Consider the following 22406-nt stretch of genomic DNA (forward strand, 5'->3'; position numbering starts at 1 on the left):
ACTATCTCTGGACACTCTGCTGAGCACCACGACCGACACCGTGAGGGGGGAGTCACTTTCCCATCCCCTCTCACCCCTGGGCCGCCGCCATCACTGCAGCCCCTCTTCAACTGCGCGGGACCTGCCCTGCCCCCAGCACCGGGAACTGAGCGCAGGGAGACGGCCTGCGGCCAAAAGGGACTGGAGCTGAGCTCGACTGCTCTGTTCTGTTGTCAATTTTTATAGCTGTTGTTTTTTTTCTGCCTTGTTGGATATCAGAAAAGAATTGTTACCCTTATCCCCAAACCTCCTGCCTGAAGGCTTCTGATTTGGACCTAAAATAATTAACAGGGAGGGGGTTGCATTCCGCATCTCAGGAAAGCGGCTCTTGCCTTTCCTTAGCAGATACCTGTCTTTCAAACCAAGACACATGGCCCATAAATTCAGCTGTGGGAAGGCTGTGAAAAGATGGGAGGGACTTCATGATTGCAGATTTCCTGGACGGCTGCTATGTGTGGAAGTTGCATCCACGAGAGAACTGTTGTCTTGTGGAGAAGTGTCCATAGACTGACAAGAGAGACTCATCTCCCGAAGTGACATGAAGAAAGACTATTCTAGAGGTGACAAACTGACCAAATTGTTTCTGTACGTTGTCAGTGGGAAAGAAAAGATATGTTCAAAAGGTTTTATTCTGTTTCTTCTTATTATTACCTTTAGTTTCTGTTAATGAAGTTTTCCTTTCTACCCTTTAAAATTTGAGCCTGCTTAGCCTTCCCTCCTAACCCTATCTCACAGCAGGAAATGAGTAAATAATTCTAGTGGGTGAACTGGTGATTTGGGCAGCACTTGACCCAACACATCAGTTGGTGCATTGGCTGGGAAATTTCAAATTGGCCAACTAAAACCACTACATGAAATTGGTGCTTCTTCCAGATTTGGACTGGAACAAGAGCAACTCAATTCTGATGATGCTCACTCAGATGTGCTACAGCCTAAAATATAAAGACAAGATCACTGCAGACAAATTTTACTCAAATGATGAAATTCAAATAAAACAATAAACAAAGCAAGCCCAAATTGGAAAGAGGAATAATTAGAAGCAAGCAATCCATGGAGATCCTTGATGCACCAACTTCATGTCAACTGGTGACATGGGCTATGTCACCCCCTCTGTTGTGGATAAGCTTTCCCCTGGGTGAAGGACCCCAGAGCAGGGCTGGTCTGCACATCAGAGAATGGGCAGTCACTGAGCCTCTCACCAGAGGCTTTCCAACACACACCCAAAGCTTCTCTCTGCCCACCCGTTGGTGAGAGGCTCTGTGCCAGCCTGGCAGCTGACAGCCTTGTGGCTCTTGTCTCCTCCCCAAAGGTGCTAAGCTTGGCTTTGTGAATGTCCCCAGTTCCTGTGTTTTATCTTATCTTCATCAGGGAACAGTTCAGGGCCCCACTCCAAAGGCCTATTCAGGATATGGTGGTATTCTGTTCAGCTGTTGTATTTCAGTTCTAAACATCCTTCAAGAAAATGCTGAAGTCAAAAATTGTAATATTTCAGTCTCTGACACATGGTGTGAAAGAAATCTGCCAGATGATTTGAGGTTTGAGAAAATGTATTTATTTACAATCCTACTCTATAATCCTCTATAATCCTTGTCTACAATCCTACTCTGCAATCCTAGTCTTCAATCCTACTCTTCAATCCTACTCTTCAATCCTACTCTTCAATTCTACTCTTCAATTCTACTCTTCAATCCTACTCTTCAATCCTACTCTTCAATTCTACTCTTCAACCCTACTCTTCAATCCTACTCTTCAATTCTACTCTTCAACCCTACTCTTCAATCCTACTCTTCAATCCTACTCTGCAATTCTACTCTGCAATCCTACTCTACAATTTTAAACTGGTGGTGGAGCACATGGTCCAGATGTAATTATGGCAGCTGTTTCTCCATCATCCTCTTCTTCATGGAAACTATCAGTGGCACCAGGCAGGAAGTAGGCTCGACTGATGCTACAAATGGATGCTGCCCACCGGAAAATAAAAACAACAAAATAAAAACATCAGCAACAAAAAACAATGAATCAAGATTTCCAAGCTCAGTGCCTCACTCAGGCTCAATCAGGATTGCTCTGGTTCACAGAAAGATGCAGAAAGAGAACCAACAGGGCCATCTGCACCTCAACCTTCATGTGCAGGACCTTGCCATCACAGGCAAACCTGGCCCAGAATCCCACTCATCTCTTTATTCTGGTGTCTTCATCTTGCTGGGGACTTTGTCCTGCCAGGGCTCTGGAAATGGTGCTTTCTATCCTTGGAGTTTCTTCCTATCAGGAAACTCCAAAGGCTCACATGGGTGCCTCTCTTTGAAAGACAGGCATCACGCTAATTTCCACAGGGAGACACAGCAGTGTCTACCTTTCCATGCCCTGCCCCTCCTGTGCTGGATGGCACCTTCCTTCCTTCCTTGCCAGCAGGGACAGCCGAGTGGCACTGGGTCCTGCAGTTCCCTCTCTGCCACACAAGCTGGCAGTAACCCTGGGGCAGGTCCTGTCTGCTTGACCATGCCAGGCAGCAGATGGGGCTGGGACAAGTCCCTCTCAGCTGTCCCTGTTTGCGTGGCAGAAACCTCTGAGAGTGGGGTGGGGGCACAAACCAGGGCCCCTCAGAGGCTCACAGTGAGCCTGCCACAGCCCCTCCTTCCCACAGCCAAATCTCTGAGTGCTCAGCCAGGACTGGCTTCCTTGGGTTCTTCTATCAACATTTCACACCTCTGGATCCAGAATTGCTCTACTACAATTCTTTTGCCATTAGATAAAACTGTCCACACCACCAAATTACAAAACAGGGCGACAGAAACCGTCAGAGAACAGAGCACCTCTCCTCTGAGGACAAACTGAGAGACCTGGAGTTATTCAGCCTGGGGAAGAATAGGCCCCAGGGAGACTTTATTGACACTTGCCAGAACTTCAGTGGGGGCTTCTGAGGGAGTGTGGGACACCTTTTTTAATATGCCCAGTTACAGTAGGATGTGGGCTAATATTTTTAACCAAAAAGGGGATTGAGTCAGAGTAGGTCTAAGGAAGAACTTGTTTACTGGGAGCATAGCGCAACATGGGCAAAAATTGCCTTGAGAGCTGGTAGTTGCCCATGCCTGGAACCATCCCAGATCAGGTGGGACAGGGCTCTGAGCAACCTGATCTCCTTCAAGATGTCCCTGCTCATTGCAGGCCACTTGGACCAGATGACCTTTGCACCTCCCTACCAGCCCAGCCCAGTCTAGGATTCCTCACCATTTTCATTTGAAAAGCACAAGATTGGAGGTGAGGAGGAGGGGCCTGACCTGATGCCTTGGCCTCCAGTGGAGGAGGAGCCCATCCCATGGACACTCTTTCACCTGCAGCCCCTTTGCATTTTACCTGCAGGAGCTCCTTGGCAGACCAGCGCCGAGCCTCGTCTGTCTGCAGGCAGCAGCTCAGGAAGTCCCGCAGCAAAGGCGAGAAGAGGTTGGGCTGCCGCAGCTTTGGTCTCCCTCCTGTGGCTATCAGGAGTTGAGGCTGGAGAAAAAGGAAACACGAGGCTCAGCCTGCTCCTTTCACATCTGTCACTGCTCTCCCAGATGCCATTGTTTAACCTGCACTCTGCACTGGCAGTTTGTGCCCTGGCAGAGAGGCTGAGATGACTTTGCTGTACCAACAAATCATCCAAACCCCAAAGCAGCCACAGCTTTTCCAACATGCAGGGGATCTCACCTTGGCAGCTGATCTCATTGACTGACCTAGTTAGTGGGAACTACATCCTCAAAAGCACATTTGGTTCCCTGAGGATTCACATGAGCTTAACAGGCATTTTGGAAGAGGGAGTTTGCTATATGAACTAACTCTACAATTTCCAAGGGTAATTACAGGAAGGGCAACTCTGCAGTGCTTGTTGGTCCCTTAAGCAGAGCTGCCATAAAAAAAAACTCATCAAGCTTGTTGTCCACTTCTTGATTAAAAAAAAGAGAAAGCTAGCAGAATTGTTTGTTTTGCTTTGGTGGTTTTCCTTTTTCCTTTTTCCTTTTTCCTTTTCCTTTTCCTTTTTCCTTTTCTTTTTCTCGTTTTCTTTATCTTTTTCTTTTTCTTTTTTCCTTTATTCTTTTTCCTCTATTTTTCTATAAAATTTAATCTAGGAAGATTCAACCTCCAATTTAAGGATATTTAAAACATATCTAAACATTTCACTGAAAAATTCACTTCCTTCAGTAACACAGCTCCAACAGTGTTCAAAAAGCAAATGAGAAATGTCAGGCATGGCTGGAGGCCCAAATGGCACGTTGCTGAAATGGTTACCTGCCACTTCCCTTCTGAGGCCACCAAAAGTACAGCAGATACTGATGAGCTGCAGGGATATTTTTAGAAAGGGACCTGGGTGGAAGTGGTGCCAGCAGATGGCAATGGGATTTTGTCCAGTGGCACACAGAACATGGGACAGGTGAGAAAGACAGTGGGATCAGTAAGTATTTGCACCTCACCCAGACAGGAGTTTGGTTCCAGTGAGGAACTTCTCCTTCCACCATTTCAATGCCCACGATTCCAAGAGACCAAATATCCACTTTGGGGCCATATGGCTGCCCCATCACAACTTCAGGTGCCATCCACCCAGAAGCACCGGCCACTGAGTTCTGTCTACTCTGCTCAGGGGTGAGCTGAGCAAAGAGGCCAAAATCAGCTGTGGAGAAAACAACACACCATGAAAGCCAGCTCTAATTAGGAAACCAAGCCAAAGAATTCCCCACTCTCACTCTAAGAATGAGCTGTTGATGAATCTCCTGGAGAACTGGCCATGCTCAGTTTCCTTGGACTTTAGCCAAGGTAGTAGGGAATTGGCCAAAAATCCCCAGGATTTTAAACGCTGCTCAGAACAGTGGCTTTTATTCCCCTGAAGGTTTACATTCTATCTCCCTCCCTCTGGAAGAGACACACACAGACCAATGCCACCCTTAACTGCTTGTGCTTCCCTATCATACCTCTGTGCATGTTGTAGCTGTGCCTTCGCTAAAAGCAGCGGCCCCTGCACTCCCACCAGCAGCATTTTTGGGGAGCTGGCAGTCACTCAAAGCAGCCCCACACCCCACATCCTTAGAACACTGCCCCTGACCAAGAATATACTGACCCAGCTTGACAGAGCCATCAGTTCTGAGAAGGATGTTGCAGCTCTTCACATTTTGATGGATCACGTCATTTACATGAAGAAAATCCAGTCCTTGCAGGCACTGGGAAGAAAAACAGAAACGGGAGGGCAAACATTAGTGATGTGAGGTCATCATACAAGAAAGGAAACAGCTCTAAATGGTTCCCTTTCCAGGAGAATGGGGACTAATGGCAGAACACAGTGCCAGTGAGAGGAAGAGCTTGCTGCTCCAACACCAGCAGAGCAGGACCTTTCTAAGGAAAGGCATGTCAGCTTTTGGAAGAGCAACAGAAACTGCTGTTGTAGACTGTGCCCTGCAAACCAGCCAGAATGACTGCTGCTGCAGTGGATGTGCTCAGAATTCAAGAGCATTTTGGGTGCACTACTATCCTCTTCAGCTGAGGACTGTGAGAAATGAGTCTCTCTTTTTTCTTTGCTGTTTGTTTCAAATCCTGCCACCAGCACCTTTGTTTTTACAGATTAGGAATGCAGTGCAGACAGGCTCGAGGTAAACATTTAGAGAGGCAGGGTGAATAACAACAAATACAAATACGAGAGACATAGAGAGAATACAAGAGCAGGAGAGAAGAGTACAGGAATAGAGGACAGTGATTTCTGGGGCACTGGCACACAGTTCACTTGAGATGCTTTTACTTCCCCATAGCATACCAGCAACACAGAAACAAAGATTGGCACATGAAATCTCTGCAGTTCTGAGCCCCAGTTTCCCAAACAATCCTGACCAAGCCCTCGGAAGCACAGGTGGGATCCCTGACCTCCCGACTGACAGCTGCCATCTCATCCTCAGACAGGTACATCTTGCTGATGGCATCTCTCAGAGTGCCTCCATCCATGTACTCCATTACCAGCCAGAATTGCTTATCCACAAGGTAGCTGAAAGAAGGAAACAAGGCTGTGGATATGAACGTGCATGGCTGTGTTGCTGTTTGGAAAAGACAAGTGTCATTGTTGTTCCCGGGTCTCTTTGTGATGAGGACACAATGAAAGGAATAGACATTCCCTCTAGGCTGTGCAGTGTTTCCAATCTGTGCAGACTCAAGGAGAATGACACATCTGCGATAAATAGATGTGTTAGGTGGCCATCAAGCAAAAAGTCTTCTTTAGTAAGAGATTAAAAAACCTGTCACGCTGTGTGTTTCTGGAAAAAAAGCACCGTGTCCCTGGCATGCACAGCAATGGAAAAGAGTGGACACAATCCAAGTGAAATCCTTGTTAGTTTACCTGCATGCAAGAAGGTACTTGAAGTAAATCAAGCCCCACAACAACATGAAGCCAGTGAATTTATTGTCTATTGACTTAGTAAGTTACGGTTGATCCAGGTTTTGAACAATTTTCACACTACACGTGCCAGGGAAGACTCATGCAGACAAGATGCCCTCTCTTCCCATCCATTGAGGATGAGCAGAACAATACTAATTTATTAATAATTAACAGCTCTATCTTCTGCCAGGGACAAATGTGGGTTTTTATCCTGCGTGTTTGCAGTATGTAAACAAACAGTCATGGGACAAAAGCACAACAACTCACCTGTCTAAATAGTTGACCAGGTTGGGATTCCTATTCTTCTTCATGACCATGAGTTCATTGGCCTTTATTTCTTTACTTGCCATTCCTTGAAGATTTATTTTCTTTATGGCCACCTAAAATGACATTGAAAATCAGTAACTTGAGAAGTTGGTGGCACAAAACCGCAGAGCACATGGAGTGAGTGTTTTTGCAATGACACAGCTGAGCTGATTCAAAGTGCCTTGTGATTAGATATTGGAGTAATTAGGCACTGACATTCCAACAGCCCATTTCTCTGCTCCCTTGGGGGCCAGTTACAGGACACATGGTCACTGATGTTTTGCCTTGTCCATTTGGTAACAAAGATGTCTGACCACACAGTAACAAAGCTCTGCCCACACTCTCTGCTGCTCTGTCTGGGATTCAGAAGTCATCTGTGCCTTGGTACTCTCTGGATACATCCTGGGCTCTAAGCTGGGCTTGAGGTTTTCAGGGACACCTCACACGTGTCTCCCTACACGCAGTTCCCAAGTGCAGCACTGCAGGGGGCTAAGGAGCTACCAGTAACATTCAGATGCATTTGCTGGCAGCCAGAAATGAGAATACAGCTCTGAAGCTGTAGCCCCAAAGGGCAGGGAGATGCTCTAAGGCACCACCTTTGTTTTAGCAATTGAGAGCGAGTGAGCGCGTCCTTCTCTGAAAGGAACCGCTGCCCTCCTCGCCTTCCTTCTGGCAGCTGAGAAGGACAAAGACTGTCCCAAAGGCAATTTCCAGGCTGGCACCAGTCTGTGCTTCTTGTGCCTTTGCTGCACAGCTCTACCCAAAGCTCCAGCCAGAGCTCACACCAGAGGGGAAAGCCCTCAAGGGCTGCAGAGTCTGCAGGGGCTGTTGACATTCACCTCTCTTCCTCTGGTCTTGTCGAATGCCCTGCAAACCTCTCCAAAAGTCCTAGAAACAAAACAAAGCAAAGAAAGGAGAAGCAATTTAGAATTTGGAGTGAAAGCCAAGGAGGACATCAGTCCTGTCAGTGCCTAAAACCTGCAGGATGTGGGATGGGAATACCAGAAGACAACTGATACGTTTTCCTCTCAGGTGTGGAGGCACTGAGCCAGCTCCTGGAGTGTTGGGATTTACTGTCTCGACTCAAAAAGAGAGCTTATTATCTCATCTCGAGTTTCAATTTCTAAACTGTGCAGTTCTTATCCTGACCATGGAGTATTTCGTTCAGCAAACTCTTGGAAAGAACTGTTCCTGGGAACAGTTATCTCACAGCTTTCATAGGGGGTAGGTTGCTATTTCAGGCAAGCAAGATCCTTCTGCTTTCATTAGTGTGGCTGTAGGATTTGGAGGTATTCAAAAATGCTAAGGAAATTAGCACAGAGCTGTCCCACACTTGAGAGACAAGGAGATCTTCCAGGTCCTGTTCCTTGTTGCTGGCAAGACCTTGCCAGCATGGAGATGTCTTTGGCATTGCCTTCTGACCACGTTCACAAAGTCTGACCAGTAATGAGAGATGGGACGATTTAACTCCAGTGTCTGAATATCTTTACAGCTTGTCTGACTTCACACTTGATAGACATTCTACCAGCAAATCCGCTGCCCCATGGTTGTGTGGAAGTAACTGTGGTTGGACTCACCCGTTGCCAATATTTTCCAGTTCAGTGTATTTTGTCACAGGATTTTCCATGGTCACTATTTTCCCTGAGGGAAACAAAATGCAAGATGCTCACTTGAAAGCAGAGATCTCAACTTCCAGAAGATCAAAAAGGCAGCCCCACTGTCTGGGTGTCTGAACCCTTTGTGCTTGGCTGGGTAACAAAAACAACAACCAGACAAACAGCTCTGCAGCACAGATGGCCAGCACAGAGAGCGATTTTTCCACAGCAGTTCCTATGAGGATTCCTAAATGTCCCTGTGACACCAGGCTCAGGAGGAATATTTGGTACAGCTATGCTGACACATGCACACAACACACTGTCCCTCAAATACACAGGACGTACTCAGTAGCTGCAGGTACTTCTCCTCAGTCTCCTGTTGCTGAGCAGCAGCTGTGTCAGTGCTGGAGATGAACAGTCTGCCCAGGCTCCACTTCTCAGGCTGGGGAACAAAGGCTCCTTTAGACAACGCTGCTGCTGCAGCAGGTTCAGTCACAGAGCCTGTGTAGATCTGAGACAAGTAATGAGTTTATCTCAGAACGGTGGCTGGCAGAGATTACTTCGAGATCCCTTTTCAAATGCAAGCCCTCAGGAAGATGTTTTCAGCCACATGCATGGCTCTTAAAATGGATTATTTGCATGTCCACTTCTCCAACTGGATGGGTCAAAACCAAAGGCAGGTTTTACTCAAGTTCAAGGCCAGATTCATGTTCCATTTTCATGTTTTCTGAAGGATAACTGCCACAATGATCATTCCACTTCCTCCCTATGGATTCCTTTCCCCTCTAATGGCTGCAGACACACTTCTTCAAATGTTCTACCTCCTTCCACTCAGATCTCTTTTCCTCCACCATCTTTGAGACGTGTCCAACCTGCAGCATCTCCGGCTGGGACAGCTCCTGTGCCTCACACCGACCACGAGGCTTTTTGTTTCCAGTCCTTTGCTGGAAGTCTTTGCAGGCTGGCAGGTGAGATGTCAACACTTCCACCTCAAGTTAAACAGAACAAAGCAGTCAGAGACTACAGCTTGTCCCTGTCAGCCAAGAGTCATCAACTGTGAGGAAAGGGAGAGAACAGGGCTACAGACAGCTTGTTTCAATCCTCCATCTGGGTCACCATGTCCCACTGTAAAAATACCTCAAGAACAAGGAACACAGTAACCCTACAGCAGGATTGCACCCAGAGGCATCACCCCACCCCCTGCTACTCTACAGTGGAAAGGCAAGAAGGGCAGAAACCACCAGTTTGGTGACTGCACTGGCTATTGCTGTTTCACTCACTTGATTTTGTACAGCCTCAAGCATGGGATTATGTTTCTCTCCGATCATTTTTGTTTCTTCCTCCAGCCTCTTCACTCTTGCCTTCATCCTAGCCTCAGTTTCCTGCAGCTCTGTGTGCAGCTCATCCTTGAGGTTCCGTAAAAAACAAGAGAAATATTTCTTGAACGGAGGGTCTGCCACTCTTGCACTCACCGGCTTTTGTTGATTGTCTCTCTGCTGATGGAGATTCATCTCCTCCTGGATGCTTCTCTTGTCCTCCTTGTTCCTCCTCTTCACTGCCATGGTGGCAATCTGAGCTTCAGGCAGCTCTCCTTGTGGCTCTATCTTGATGTTCTGTACACACAAATGCAGAGCAAATCACAGGGAGCTGCCACCAGGCTCAGCTTTTTCCTCTTTCAGCCTCAAAATCAAATTCATTCCGCCATTCTTTCTACTTCCCTACCCACCACTGCTTCCATTGTAACCCTCCCATCCCTGATCTCTGCAGATTACAAGGCTCTGTGCTTCCAGTGCCTGTGGCACTCCTGGCCTCCTCAGTCCCAAGAGCTCTGTTTTATGTCCCTGTTCCTGCCCTTCACTCTGTCACCTGCTTGAGCCAGGCTTACCTGGACATTCTCCTCTAGCTCTTCCACCTGCTGCCTGGGCTGCTCTTCCTGCTCTCGGGCTGGGCACAGCTCTCCCTGAGTCTGCCCTGGCACCTCTGATAAAGCAATCTGCTCATGCTCTTGCTCCAGAAGGGCCTGCACAGAAAGCAAGAGGAGATGGGTTTCAACTTCCCATACAACATTTGTGGGCCAAGTCTCTGAGACTGATGGGCTCACACGTTCCCAAAGCACTGTGCTGCTGCTCCCCTGGCTCATTCTCTGCCCATGGGGAGGCACAGATTCCAAAGTGACACTGGCAGTACAGTCAGGGTCCATCTGGGACTGAAGCTCCAACAGCCTCTCAGGCAGCTGACAGGGAAGGTGTGGCATTTCTCAAGGCTCTGCTGAGGGCCTCCCTCCACTTCTGCTCTGTCCCCTTTGTCTTTCCATGGTGACTGACACCCAGCCCTGTCCCACAGCTCCATCCTGGCTCTGCAGGTGGTTTCCAGTGTGGGCTCACTCCTTGTGACAGACACTTCTGGAGTTCATGTTCTCTTCAGGCCTGCACCACCATTCCTGCCTTTCTGACATCTACTCTCTTGTTAGAAATCCTGCTCAATCAGGAGAGAAGGATGCATGCACAGATCCTCTGATGGAGGTCAGACAGCTTCCACAGCCACCTCAGTATATGGAGGAGGATCAAGGTGTTTATTCTTCCTCTCTTGTCAACTGAGAATTCAGACCAGCAGTAACAGAGACCTTCTTAAGGCCCCATCAACAAATGAACTTAGACACCTCTAGGGATGCCAATGAAGAAAATCATGTGTCATGTACTGCATGTATGACAAGAGTCACCAAACATCACCTGAAGCATGGAATTGTTCCATGTCACCAGGACAGGGAGAATTTAAAGAATAAACTGGGGGCTTCAGGGTAGAAGACGCTGGAGGAGGAAAACAACTCTGAGGGGAAAAAAACAACCATTTCTGGAGGGGAAACATCTCTGCCTGCTCGGGATCAGTTAACATGTCTCTGCTCTTCTCCCCCTGAAGCGATGCCTGTAGGGGAGATTTGCAACTCCAACTGCCTCTGACCAGTGCCAGGAAGAATCAATTATGGAAATATTACATAGGTAGATTGATAGCTAGACAGATAGATAGATCTCATTTATGTAATTTCTCTTACTATAATTTCTGTTATGACATACATCAACACCAATGCAACCAATGCCCCATCAGCAGCAATCCTGAACTTGCTCGCCTGTTGCATCAATAAACCAAACTCCTGGGGAATCTGGAGCATGTACGTCGTTATGGAATGAGATCAAACCCAAAGAACTGCACTGGGAACTGCACTCTTTCTGCATCTCTGTTAGGGCAAGTTCTTCTCTTTGTCACAAGCACACTGATGGTGCTAAAGTGGCTGTAATCAGAAATTAAGCCCAGCCCCTCCCAGCTCATTTGATCTCTGAGAACCAGCCAGAATTCAAGGTTTTGATTTCCTGCTAAATTCCCAAATCTAGTCCTGGTTGTATTATTGGACAATTGCTGATCCCCAAGGCTGCCAAAAGATAAGAGTGGTGGTAACATGAAAGTGATGTGCAAGATCAAACTGGCTGGCCTGGCATCAGAAAATCTCCTTGTGCTCCAACGTCCCTGCCCCAAACTACATCTTCTTGTGCAGGAAATCTTGAGCAAAAGCACCTTTGCTTGCTAGAGGAAGAAAATAAACAGGTCTTCACCTTCTAGCAGACCAACAACTCAAAAAACCCAATGATCAAATTGTCACCTACTCCAGCATCTAAAGCATCTGGATGCACTGTGGGGATCCTTGGCACAGAAACGGCCCTTGTGGGGAGCACAGTCACGTAGGCATTCATGGAAGTGTGCCTAGAAGGTCCCTCATGAGTCTCCCTTTCCCCAGGCTATAGCTCCCTCAGCACCTCCTCACTGGCCTTGTGCTCCCACCCCTCCCCAGCTCCTGTGCCCTTCTGCGCACACGCTCCAGCCCCTCAAGCTCTTTCTGCTTCACAGCTGCCCACATGTGGACACAGCACTCCAGCTGCCGCTGCAGCCCTGCCCAGCACAGGCCACAGCTCACTGCCCTGCTCCTGCTGCCCCTCTAGTGCTGACACAGGCCAGCACGGCCTTGGCCTTCTTGGCCACCTGGGCACACGCTGCCACATCTTCAGCTGCTCTTGACAGGCACTCGTGGCTCCTTTTGTCCACCTTCCACATCTGACTTCGGATGCAGCATCCGAAATTCCAAGATACCTCTCGTCTTCTTAACAACACAGGACACTAGTCCAAGTCTTTCAACTCTTCCCCCTCTGCAGGCACCACTGGCATTTTCATATGCAGTTATCAAGTTATAAGTTATGCACACAATAGAAAGTATCAACAGACACATGTAGCCTCTGGCTTTTGCCCCAGCAATGGGTCCACAACTATGCAGTTTTTGTCTTTTGCCACACGGGACATGTGCAGGCCCATAAGGATCCATGGACAACACAATCATCTCTTTGCAGCTTCTCTAAAATAAGCCGACTCTCACTGCACTCTGCTACTGACCACTCTGCCTGAAGAGGCAAAAGAACAACCTGGCAATAAAGGCACCAAATCTCTGACTGCCACCTGCCACTCCACAATGTGTCTCTCAAATACCGCCACATAAGCGCACCCAAGAAGCTCGTGGCGACAAAGCGCCCCAAAGAGCCTGTGAGGTCAGATCAAGCATTTCTGTGCCTTTTGCTCCTCGGCCACCCTGTGGAGTGGCACAGGTCTCTCCAGACCGCCGTGTCCCCTACGTATCCAACGTGGCTGAGCTCAGTGCCTTGGACATGCTCCCTCCTCTGGGGCTGGGGAGCCTTCATGCTTCATGCTGGCCCCTAGCAGAATCCCAGCAAGCTGGGGCCTAAAGACGACACAGCAAAGCCCATTCTCCAGCTCTCACGGCTTTGCAGGGCAATTCCTAACTCCCCACAGGACTGCAGCACTCAGCAACCTGAGCCACCAACAGCAGGTCCTGGCTGGACAGAAGCTTGCAGCTCTGTCTTGCACTAAAGACAGCAGCAGCCACAACTGGCACTTACCGGCTCGCAATATTCAGCTTCCGCTGTGACCACACTTGCAGGTTTGTGGTCATTTTGCTCGTCTTTGGCCTCATCTCCAGGAGCAGAGGGAGCCAGAGGAGAGTCTGCTCTTGGCTCAGGGTTCTTTGGAGAGAGAGAAGCATGAGGGACAGGCCATTACCTATCATTTATATACTTAATTCTGTGCAGCTCTACAACCTGCTCTACAAAGGCAAAATCATCAACTGTCATCGCAGTGCAATTCTAAGTCACTCTGACTAAATTCAAATGGGCTGGTTCAACAGAACTGCATATGGCTCTGAATTCAATATTCCACCCTGGTTACTATCAGCAAGCAACAGTCTCTCTGAAAACTGAGCTTTCAGTTCTTTAAAGCTGTGAAATGGAAAATTAGGAAATAGCCAGTAATGCCTTTGCTATTGCTGCTTCAGACATGGAAATGGATTTTTTTACAGCCCACCCAGCTGGCCCTCCACCCTCTACTGCCACAGGCCAAGCTCACTGCTTTCTCCTCATTTCTTACACAACAGCAACATCAAATGTTCCTTTCTCACTCACCTCCCATTGGGCACCTCTGAATACACGTCTCAGGTGACCTGTAGTGGGCAAGGAAAATGAAGCAGATTCCTTGAGACAACTGCCTGGGCTGATCAATCCCACAAAACAAGGCAACCCTAATACAGAGCATTTTCTGTTTCACTACAGGGGACCAGGACACACAGCTCTTGTGCACTGCCAGCAAGAGAACAGGACAATATTCTTGGCTGTGACTGCGCTTTGGCCTGTTTTGCCAGCAAATTCATACAAATTGGATCACTATAATGAAAATAGTTCTTTAACACTCAATGCTCCTTTTCTGCCCGACACATAAGGCAGCCTTTTTTATCCTCTCCTTCAGGCAATGTTTTTTTAAATTGGTTCCATGCACTAATTCTCATTAACTTGCTGGAAAGACTTGCCCAGAAAAGCTTCCCCAAGATCCCTCTGAGCTGTGGAAGTTCCAGTGGCAGTGAAACAGCACAGCAGCAGCTCCAGGGTTCGGGAGCAGACATTCACTGCTTTGCAGTTTGCACTTCATTGTAAAGGGAATCACTATTTTAACACTTCAGAAAGGGTCAAGTTAGGCAGGCAAATCCTTTCACGACAAAATTTAGAATAAAGAAGCTTTCTCTGAATTCTTGGAAGAGCTGCAGAAGTTTTAGAAGGCTTTCTGAGAAGGCCTCCCAGTTTGCATTTTCAAAGTTGTCCCGCTTGATCCAGCAAAGTGAGGAAATGTCAGGCTCTGCTGCCACAGACTCTCCCGTGGAGGGAATTCAACCCCTGTAGGTACCCGTGCAAATGCTGCCCACAGACCCCTGGCTACAGAAACCCTGTTTTTAGCGGAATGTGTTGACAGGAGCTTTCCCAAAGCAGTGGCATCCCAATGCTCTTTCTGTTTCAAAATCAACTCAATTACTAAGAAAGAGCAGGAAGATATACAAAAGCCAGGTTAGGTTACACTCAAGGGAAATCTCTACTTACGTGCCAGGTGTGTCAGGTAATAGCCAGAATAACCAATGCCATAAACAGTGCAAACTGCAGCAGCGAGTTGCTCCATGACTGTAGCACTGCTGTGCAAGTTTGCAGACTGTGCTGCAATGCAAGAAAAAACAAGGCTCCTGTCACTGTGCAGCTGCCCACTGACAGACGCCTCAAGCAGGAGGATGCTCCTGCACTGAGCAAGCCCAAGAGCTGCTCTGACACTGAGGCCTTCCGTGCCCCAAGGCAACCTTCTGATGTCACCACTACAACGTGGCAACCATGCCCTGACATCACAAAGCAAACGTTCTGCATTGGGCTCTGAATTTATGCAAAGCAGCCCAACCTTCCTTACATCAAACATAAAATAGCCGGGGAAGTTCTCCTCTGTCACAAAGTAGCACAAACTCCCCTGGTGGGCCAAACCCTGTTGTTCAAGGGATCCAAGAGTAATTCCAAGAGTGTCCCAAGCACCTACAGCCTGTACCGCAACTCAGCACTCAGATGGGACCAAAGCAAAGGAAAGCAGACCAAAAAAATTTCCATAAGCATTGGACAGAACTAGGAGAGAAGGCACTGTTGGCATAAGAGCTGAAATAAATCCTAGCAAAGGATTTATTCTCCACAGATTTGCACATATATTGGACATGCATTCCAGCTACCTTCTTAACAGGACCACTCTCTTATTCTCAAGGCAAAGACAGCCACTTGCATAGAATAATCACTGAAATGGCTAATACAGGATTAAGCACTGAGAACACACTGAGAGAACACAAATTGCCTGCCAAAACCCTCCTGCTCCTTTCCAAATCAGTTGACTATTCAAGCCCAACCCTCAGGCACATCCCCATATTCCCTCTCTCCCAGCAGCTCAGAGCTGCATTGCACAGTGCTTGCTGTGCTGCAGAGAGCACAAAGCAGGCTGGCCTGGTGCCCCTGAATATTTCTGCAAAGCACTCTGCATTTCACACCTTTGCTGTGGCTCCGTGCACAAGTCCAGGATTGCAGGCGCTTCCTCGCAGGGCTGTGTGAGGCACTGTCTCCTGCAGCTGTGACCTGACAAGCTGTCCCTGCCTCCCGCTGGCCTCGGTTCCCCTGGCACAAGTGCCGTGCCTGAAGGACGCTGCCCTGTGCTGGAGCCTGCGGAGCAGCCCGGCTCCCTGCCCCTGTGCCCAGAGTGCTGCACACACTGCTGACCTTGCCCAGGAGTTACAGGGCAGCCGGCCCAAGAGGGGCAATGCTCAGCCAGGGCACCAGCCCTGGGCTGCTCTTTGCCTTTCTCTCCTGCTGGCCACACTCCAGGGGGCCAATGCCACCAGTCTGTGCCGTGCCCAGCACGGCTGCGCTTCCCCTGGGGCCCAGCCAGCTGCCAGCTTGGCTCTGAGAGCAGAGGATTCGCCCGGTGCCAGGAGGAGGCACCCAGGGCCGGGCTGCTGCCTCTTGCAGCTCCAAGGGCCTCCTTCCAGCCTGCCTCTGCCCAGGCTCAGGCTGCTCCGGGCTCTGCCAGGGCTCTGCTGGGGCTCCACCCTGGGCAAGGCTGGGCTCACTCTCCCCTCACAGTCACTGACAGCTCTGCACCACATCCTGGAGACCTTTAAGAGCAGCCTCACTGATCTTTCTGCTTTCTCAGTTGAGCCAAACTCTCCTCCAGCCAAAGAGATTGCACTTAGGAATGCAAATCCAAGTGGCAGGAATCCAAATGCTCTTGAGTCACAGCTGAAGGCTGTCACCGTTGAGATTTAAAAGATACGACACTCCATAGTTCACACAGCAACAGCCAATATTACCGAGTGCAGTTCCTTTTTAGAAGATGTTAAAAACCCTCCGTGGCTGGTCTCCTAATTGGCTGAATTTGGTTACCACCCAGCTCATTGGCCAGTAGCTCCCTGTGTCCGTGCTTGCCAGGGATTGCTGGCGTTGTTTGAATTTAAATGTCCCAGCTTTCAAATGCCTTCCTCCTAGGGATGTTGACCTCTTTTCCCTAATGGCATAGACTGGTGGAATTCTAATTAGGATATCTATGACTGTGAAGCCTCCAGGCCAGATTTTAGCCATCATAGAAGGTCTGCATCTGCATGGGATGGCTTGGCTGCCCCCTCTTCCTTTGGTTTTGCCTGCAAATGCCATTGCCTTTTCTGCCTCAAATAGAAGTGCCATGGCTGGGCAAAAACAAGCCAGTGGGCCATATTCCAAAGGCAGTGTGATCTGGAGAGGATAAACGAAGAAGAGCCTTCCCTACTCAGAAACCATGCCAAAGAAGCCAGAAGTGTGACTTAGCAGCATTAAAAAACAACTGGCAATCCAGAAGGAAATGTTGTCTTTTCTGAAAGACTCAGAAGGAGGGGAATCTTCCAAATGAGTTGCACTTTGAGAAACTTTATTTATTTATTAACCTATTCTATAATCCTACTCTATAATCCTAATCTACAATTCTACTCAACAATCCTATTCTATGCTGGATGCACAGGTAATGTTTCAATGTGATTTTTAAATTCTTGTCTCCTTCTTCTTCTTCCTCTTCATTGAAATGATGCGTGGTGCCAGGGTTGACACTGGCTTGGCTGATGTTACAAATGGATGCTGTCCACAGGGAAAAAAAAAACCAAAACAAACAATGAATCATGACTTTCAAGGCTCAATGCTTCACAGGCTCAGTCAGGATTGCTCTGGTTCACAGAAAGATGCAGAAAGAGAACCAACAGGGCCATCTGCACCTCAGCCTTCCTGTGCAAGATCTTGCCATCACAGGCAAACCTGGCCCAGAATCCCACTCATCTCTTTATTCTGGTGTCTTCATCTTGCTGGGGACTTTGCCCTGCCAGGGCTCTGGAAATGGTGTTTTCTGTCCTTGGAGTTTCTTCCTTTCAGGAAACTCCAAAGACTCACATGGGTGCCTCTCTTTGAAAGACAGGCATCATGCTAATTTCCACAGGGAGACACAGCAGTGTCTACCTTTCCATGCCCTGCCCCTCCTGTGCTGGATGGCACCTTCCTTCCTTCCTTCCTTGCCAGCAGGGACAGCCGAGTGGCACTGGGTCCTGCAGTTCCCTCTCTGCCACACAAGCTGGCAGTAACCCTGGGGCAGGTCCTGTCTGCTTGACCATGCCAGGCAGCAGATGGGGCTGGGACAAGTCCCTCTCAGCTGTCCCTGTTTGTGTGGCAGAAACCTCTGAGAGTGGGGTGGGGGCACAAACCAGGGCCCCTCAGAGGCTCACAGTGAGCCTGCCACAGCCCCTCCTTCCCACAGCCAAATCTCTGAGTGCTCAGCCAGGACTGGCTTCCTGGGATTCTTCCATCACCATTTCACTACTCTGGATCCAGCATTGCTCTACTTCAATTCTTGTGCCATTACATAAAACTGACCACACCATCAAATTACAAGACAGGGCAAAAGAAACAGTCAGAGGAGAGAGCACTTCTCTTCTGAGGACAGACTGAGAGACCTGGAGTGATTTAACTTGGCTAAAAATAGCTCCCAGAGAGAATTTATTGACACTTGCCAAAACTTCAGTGGGACTTCTGAGGGAGTATGGGACACCTTTTTGATTATGTCCAGTTGCAGTAGCAAGTGAGCTAACATTTTTAACCAAAAAGAGGATTGAGTCAGAGTAGGTCTAAGGAAGAACTTGTTTACTGGGAGCATAGTGCAACACTGGCACAAGTTGCCTTGAGAGCTGGTAGTTGCCCATGCCTGGAACCATCCCAGATCAGGTGGGACAGGGCTCTGAGCAACCTGATCTCCTTCAAGATGTCCCTGCTCATTGCAGGCCACTTGGACCAGATGACCTATACAGCTCCCTACCAGCCCAGCCCAGTCTAGGATTCCTCACCATTTTCATTTGAAAAGCACAAGATTGGAGGTGAGGAGGAGGGGGCTGATCTGATGCCTTGGCTTCCAGTGGAGGAGGAGCCCATCCCACGGACACTCTTTCACCTGCAGCCCCTTTGCATTTTACCTGCAGGAGCTCCTTGGCAGACCAGCGCCGAGCCTCGTCTGTCTGCAGGCAGCAGCTCAGGAAGTCCCGCAGCAAAGGCGAGAAGAGGTTGGGCTGCCGCAGCTTTGGTCTCCCTCCTGTGGCTATCAGGAGTTGAGGCTGGAGAAAAAGGAAACACGAGGCTCAGCCTGCTCCTTTCACATCTGTCACTGCTCTCCCAGATGCCATTGTTTAACCTGCACTCTGCACTGGCAGTTTCTGCCCTGGCAGAGAGGCTGAGGTGACTTTGCTGTACCAAGAAATCACCCAAACCCCAAAGCAGCCACAGCTTTTCCAACATGCAGGGGATCTTGCCTTGGCAGCTGATCTCGTTGACTGATCAAGTTAGTGGAAACTACATCAGCAAAACCATGTTTGCTTCTTTGAGGATTCGCACCAGCTTGACAGGCTATTTGGAAGAGTGACTTTGCTATATTAACTAACTCTTATTTCCAAGAATTATTACATGAAAGGCATCACTGAAGTGTTTGCTGGTCCCTTATGCAAAGCTGCTATAAACCAAAACTCATCAAGCTTTTTGTCCTGTTCTTGAAAAGAATGGTAATTGGAAGAAAAGAAAGGAAATCCACCAGGTATTCCTCAGGTAAGAAAACAAACATTTGGAATTTCATATTCAACACAGACACATAAAGATGCATGCACCAGGTATTGGGATGAAAATGCCTGTTTGGGCACACAAAGAGGAAAAGCCTGCAGCTCTGTTTCTCAGCAGTCTGCAAGTTTCAGCTTCTTTATGTGGCAAAAGGAAACCTTTTCATGGGCAAATCAGAAGAAGGAGAAGTGCTATCCCTATGTTAACCCTCTGCTCATTTGGATACTCTAGTCAATGCATCAATGGTGTGCCATTGCAGAAAGTGCCAGGCAAGAATGGGAGGTTCTGGCAGGCTCTCCATGACACCAGCCCCTGGCCTGGTCTCCATAAAAATGTCCAGCACAATACTAACAGCTCGGTGCTGGTGGCACTGAAATAGATGGTGACCAAAGAGACTTTGTTATTATCCTCTTCAACCCAGAGGAAAACTTCCAAACCTAAAACAGCAAATGCACTCTCCTTGAGTAAAAATAATGATGGCAGCTTTCTTTCCCACACCACCAGAGGTGACAAAAGGGGTTTTATCCTGTCCCCCTGCAGCTGAGCCCAGCCACTGGACATGATGGGGAGCTGATGTCCTCACTGTCATTAAAACTGTGCAGCCCAGGGATGGCCCTGCTCCTGCAGTAAAGGAACACAGCATCGGCATCAACCAAACAACCAAACACCTTGGATCCCAGCCACAGGCACCTGACTGCAGCTCATCAACTTGTTAAAGTACCAAGAAACAGTCAAGGGTTTGGTGTGCAATTCTAACTGCAGCCAGAGAAAAACACATCCTGAACTTAGCCAGGCCATCCAGAGACATGACAGAACAATGTACAGGTTTTTTGAAAGCCTGAAAGTTTCAAAGACACACAGGATTTGGAAAATATGCTACAGTATGCAGGGAAATTGATGTGCTGTGGTTAAAAAAGGAAAAGGCAAGCAGAACTGCTTGGGCACTGCATTGGTGCTTTGTTATTATCTATTTTTTTCTTTTTTCTTAATTTTTATATAAAACTGAACGTCAGAAGATTCAACATCCATTTTGCTGGGTATTTATCACATATCTAACCATTTCACGAAAAACTTGGTTTCCTTCAGGAACGGAGCTCCAACAGCGTTCAAAAAGCAAATGAGAAATGTCAGGCATGGCTGGAGGTAAAAATGGCACGTTGATGAACTGGTTACCTGCCACTTCCCTTCTGAGGCCACCAAAAGTACAGCAGATACTGATGAGCTGCAGGGATATTTTTGGAAAAGGACCTTGGTTGAAGTGGTGCCAGCAGATGGCAATGGGATTTTGTCCAGTGGCACACAGAACATGGGACAGGTGAGAAAGACAGTGGGATCAGTAAGTATTTGCACCTTACCCACACAGGAGTTTGGCAAGGAACTTCTCGTTCCACCATTTCAATTCCCACAATTCCAAAAGACCAAATATCCACTTTGGGGCCATATGGTTGACCTGTCATGATTTCAGGTGCCATCCACCCAGAAGCGCCGGCCACTGAGCTCCATCTACTCTGCTCAGGGGTGAGCTGAGCAAAGAGGCCAAAATCAGCTGTGGAGAAAACAACACACCATGAAAGCCAGCTCTAATTAGGAAACCAAGCAAAAGAATTCCCCACTCTCACTCTAAGAATGAGCTGTTGATGAATCTCCTGGAGAACTGGCCATGCTCAGTTTCCTTAGGGCTTTAGACAAGGAGTAGGGAATTGGCCACTTCCAAAAAAACCCAGGATTTTAAACGCTGCTCAGAGCAGTGGCCTTTATTCCCCTGAAGGTTTACATTGTATCTCCCTCCCTCTGGAAGGGACACACACAGACCAATGCCACTCTTGACTGCTTGTGCTTCCCTATCATACCTCTGTGCATGTTGCAGCTGTGCCTTCAGCTCAAAGCAGGGGCCCATGCACTCCCACCAGCAGCATTTTTGGGGAGCTGGCAGTCACTCAAAGCAACCCCACACCCCACATCCCTAGAACTCTGCCCCTGACCAAGAATATACTGACCCAGCTTGACAGAGATATCAGTTCTGAGAAGGATGTTGCTGCTCTTCACATTTTGATGGATCACGTCATTTCCATGAAGAAAATCCAGTCCTTGAAGGCATTGGGAAGGAAAACAGAAACAGGAGGGCAAACATTAGTGATGTGAGGTCATCATACAAGAAAGGAAACAACTCTAAATGCTTCCCTTTCCAGGGAATGGGGACTAATGGCAGAACACAGTGCCAGTGAGAGGAAGAGCTTGCTGCTCCAACACCAGCAGAGCAGAACCTTTCTAAGGAAAGGCATGTCAGCATTTGGAAGAGCGACAGCAACTGCTGTTGTAGACTGTGCCCTGCAAACCAGCCAGAATGACTGCTGCTGCAGTGGATGTGCTCTCCATGCAGGGGACAAACGATTTTGCCACGAAAGAAAAGGTCCCTCCCCTTGGTGTGAAGTGGATTACTTTGGGTGGCAAGCTGCATGACAAAGGTTTATTGTTGGCATCAGCACAGACTTGGAAGCATCACATCAGTCACATTTCAGAAGCAAACAGCATTTTGGGTACACTACTATCCTTTTTGAGACCTGTGAGAAATGAGTCTCTCGTTTTTCTTTGCTATTCATTTCAAATCCTGCCACCAGCACCTTTGTTTTTACAGACAAGGAATGCAGTGCAGACAGGCTCGAGGTAAACATTTAGAGAGGCAGGGTGGAGAACAACAAATACAAATACAAAGAGACATAGAGAGAATACAAGAGCAGGAGAGAAGAGTACAGGAATAGAGGACAGTGATTTCTGGGGCACTGGCACACAGTTCACTTGAGATGCTTTTACTTCCCCATAGCATACCAGCAACACAGAAACAAAGCTTGGCACATGAAATCTCTGCAGCTCTGAGCCCCAGTTTCCCAAACAATCCTGCCCAAGCCCTTGGAAGCACAGGTGGAATCCCTGACCTCCCGACTGACAGCTGCCATCTCATCCTCAGACAGGTACATCTTGCTGATGGCATCTCTCAGAGTGCCTCCATCCATGTACTCC

General features: G+C 48.2%; 1 protein-coding gene across 1 annotated transcript; it reads right to left on the reverse strand.

The window, feature by feature from the left end:
• Positions 1-1907: 1907 nt before the first annotated feature.
• LOC148219576 (serine/threonine-protein kinase PAK 3-like) lies at positions 1908-14880 on the reverse strand. Its single transcript, XM_088156341.1, has 14 exons — positions 14805-14880; positions 13284-13372; positions 10214-10348; positions 9609-9941; positions 9150-9317; positions 8674-8839; positions 8311-8374; positions 7573-7621; positions 6695-6807; positions 5923-6040; positions 5129-5228; positions 4488-4684; positions 3394-3531; positions 1908-2000 (listed from the first exon to the last, which is right to left on the reverse strand). Exons 1-14 carry the CDS (start codon positions 14878-14880, stop codon positions 1908-1910), a joined length of 1839 nt encoding a protein of 612 aa, XP_088012467.1.
• Positions 14881-22406: the final 7526 nt, after the last annotated feature.

The sequence above is a fragment of the Sturnus vulgaris genome, chromosome Z, assembly GCF_052056855.1.
Source record: "Sturnus vulgaris isolate bStuVul1 chromosome Z, bStuVul1.hap1, whole genome shotgun sequence".
NCBI classification, from domain to species: Eukaryota; Metazoa; Chordata; class Aves; order Passeriformes; family Sturnidae; genus Sturnus; species Sturnus vulgaris.

Bases quoted from the DNA above. Each gene is read 5' to 3' on its own strand.
- LOC148219576 (XM_088156341.1), bottom strand. From the start codon at position 14,880: ATGGAGCAACTCGCTGCTGCAGTTTGCACTGTTTATGGCATTGGTTAT. The intron at 8,840-9,149 runs GTAGAACATTTG...TACTTGTCTCAG, and splicing joins AGAGATCTGAGTGGAAGGAG to ATCTACACAGGCTCTGTGAC. The intron at 5,229-5,922 runs GTCAGGGATCCC...TTTTCTTCCCAG, and splicing joins TGGCAGCTGTCAGTCGGGAG to TGCCTGCAAGGACTGGATTT.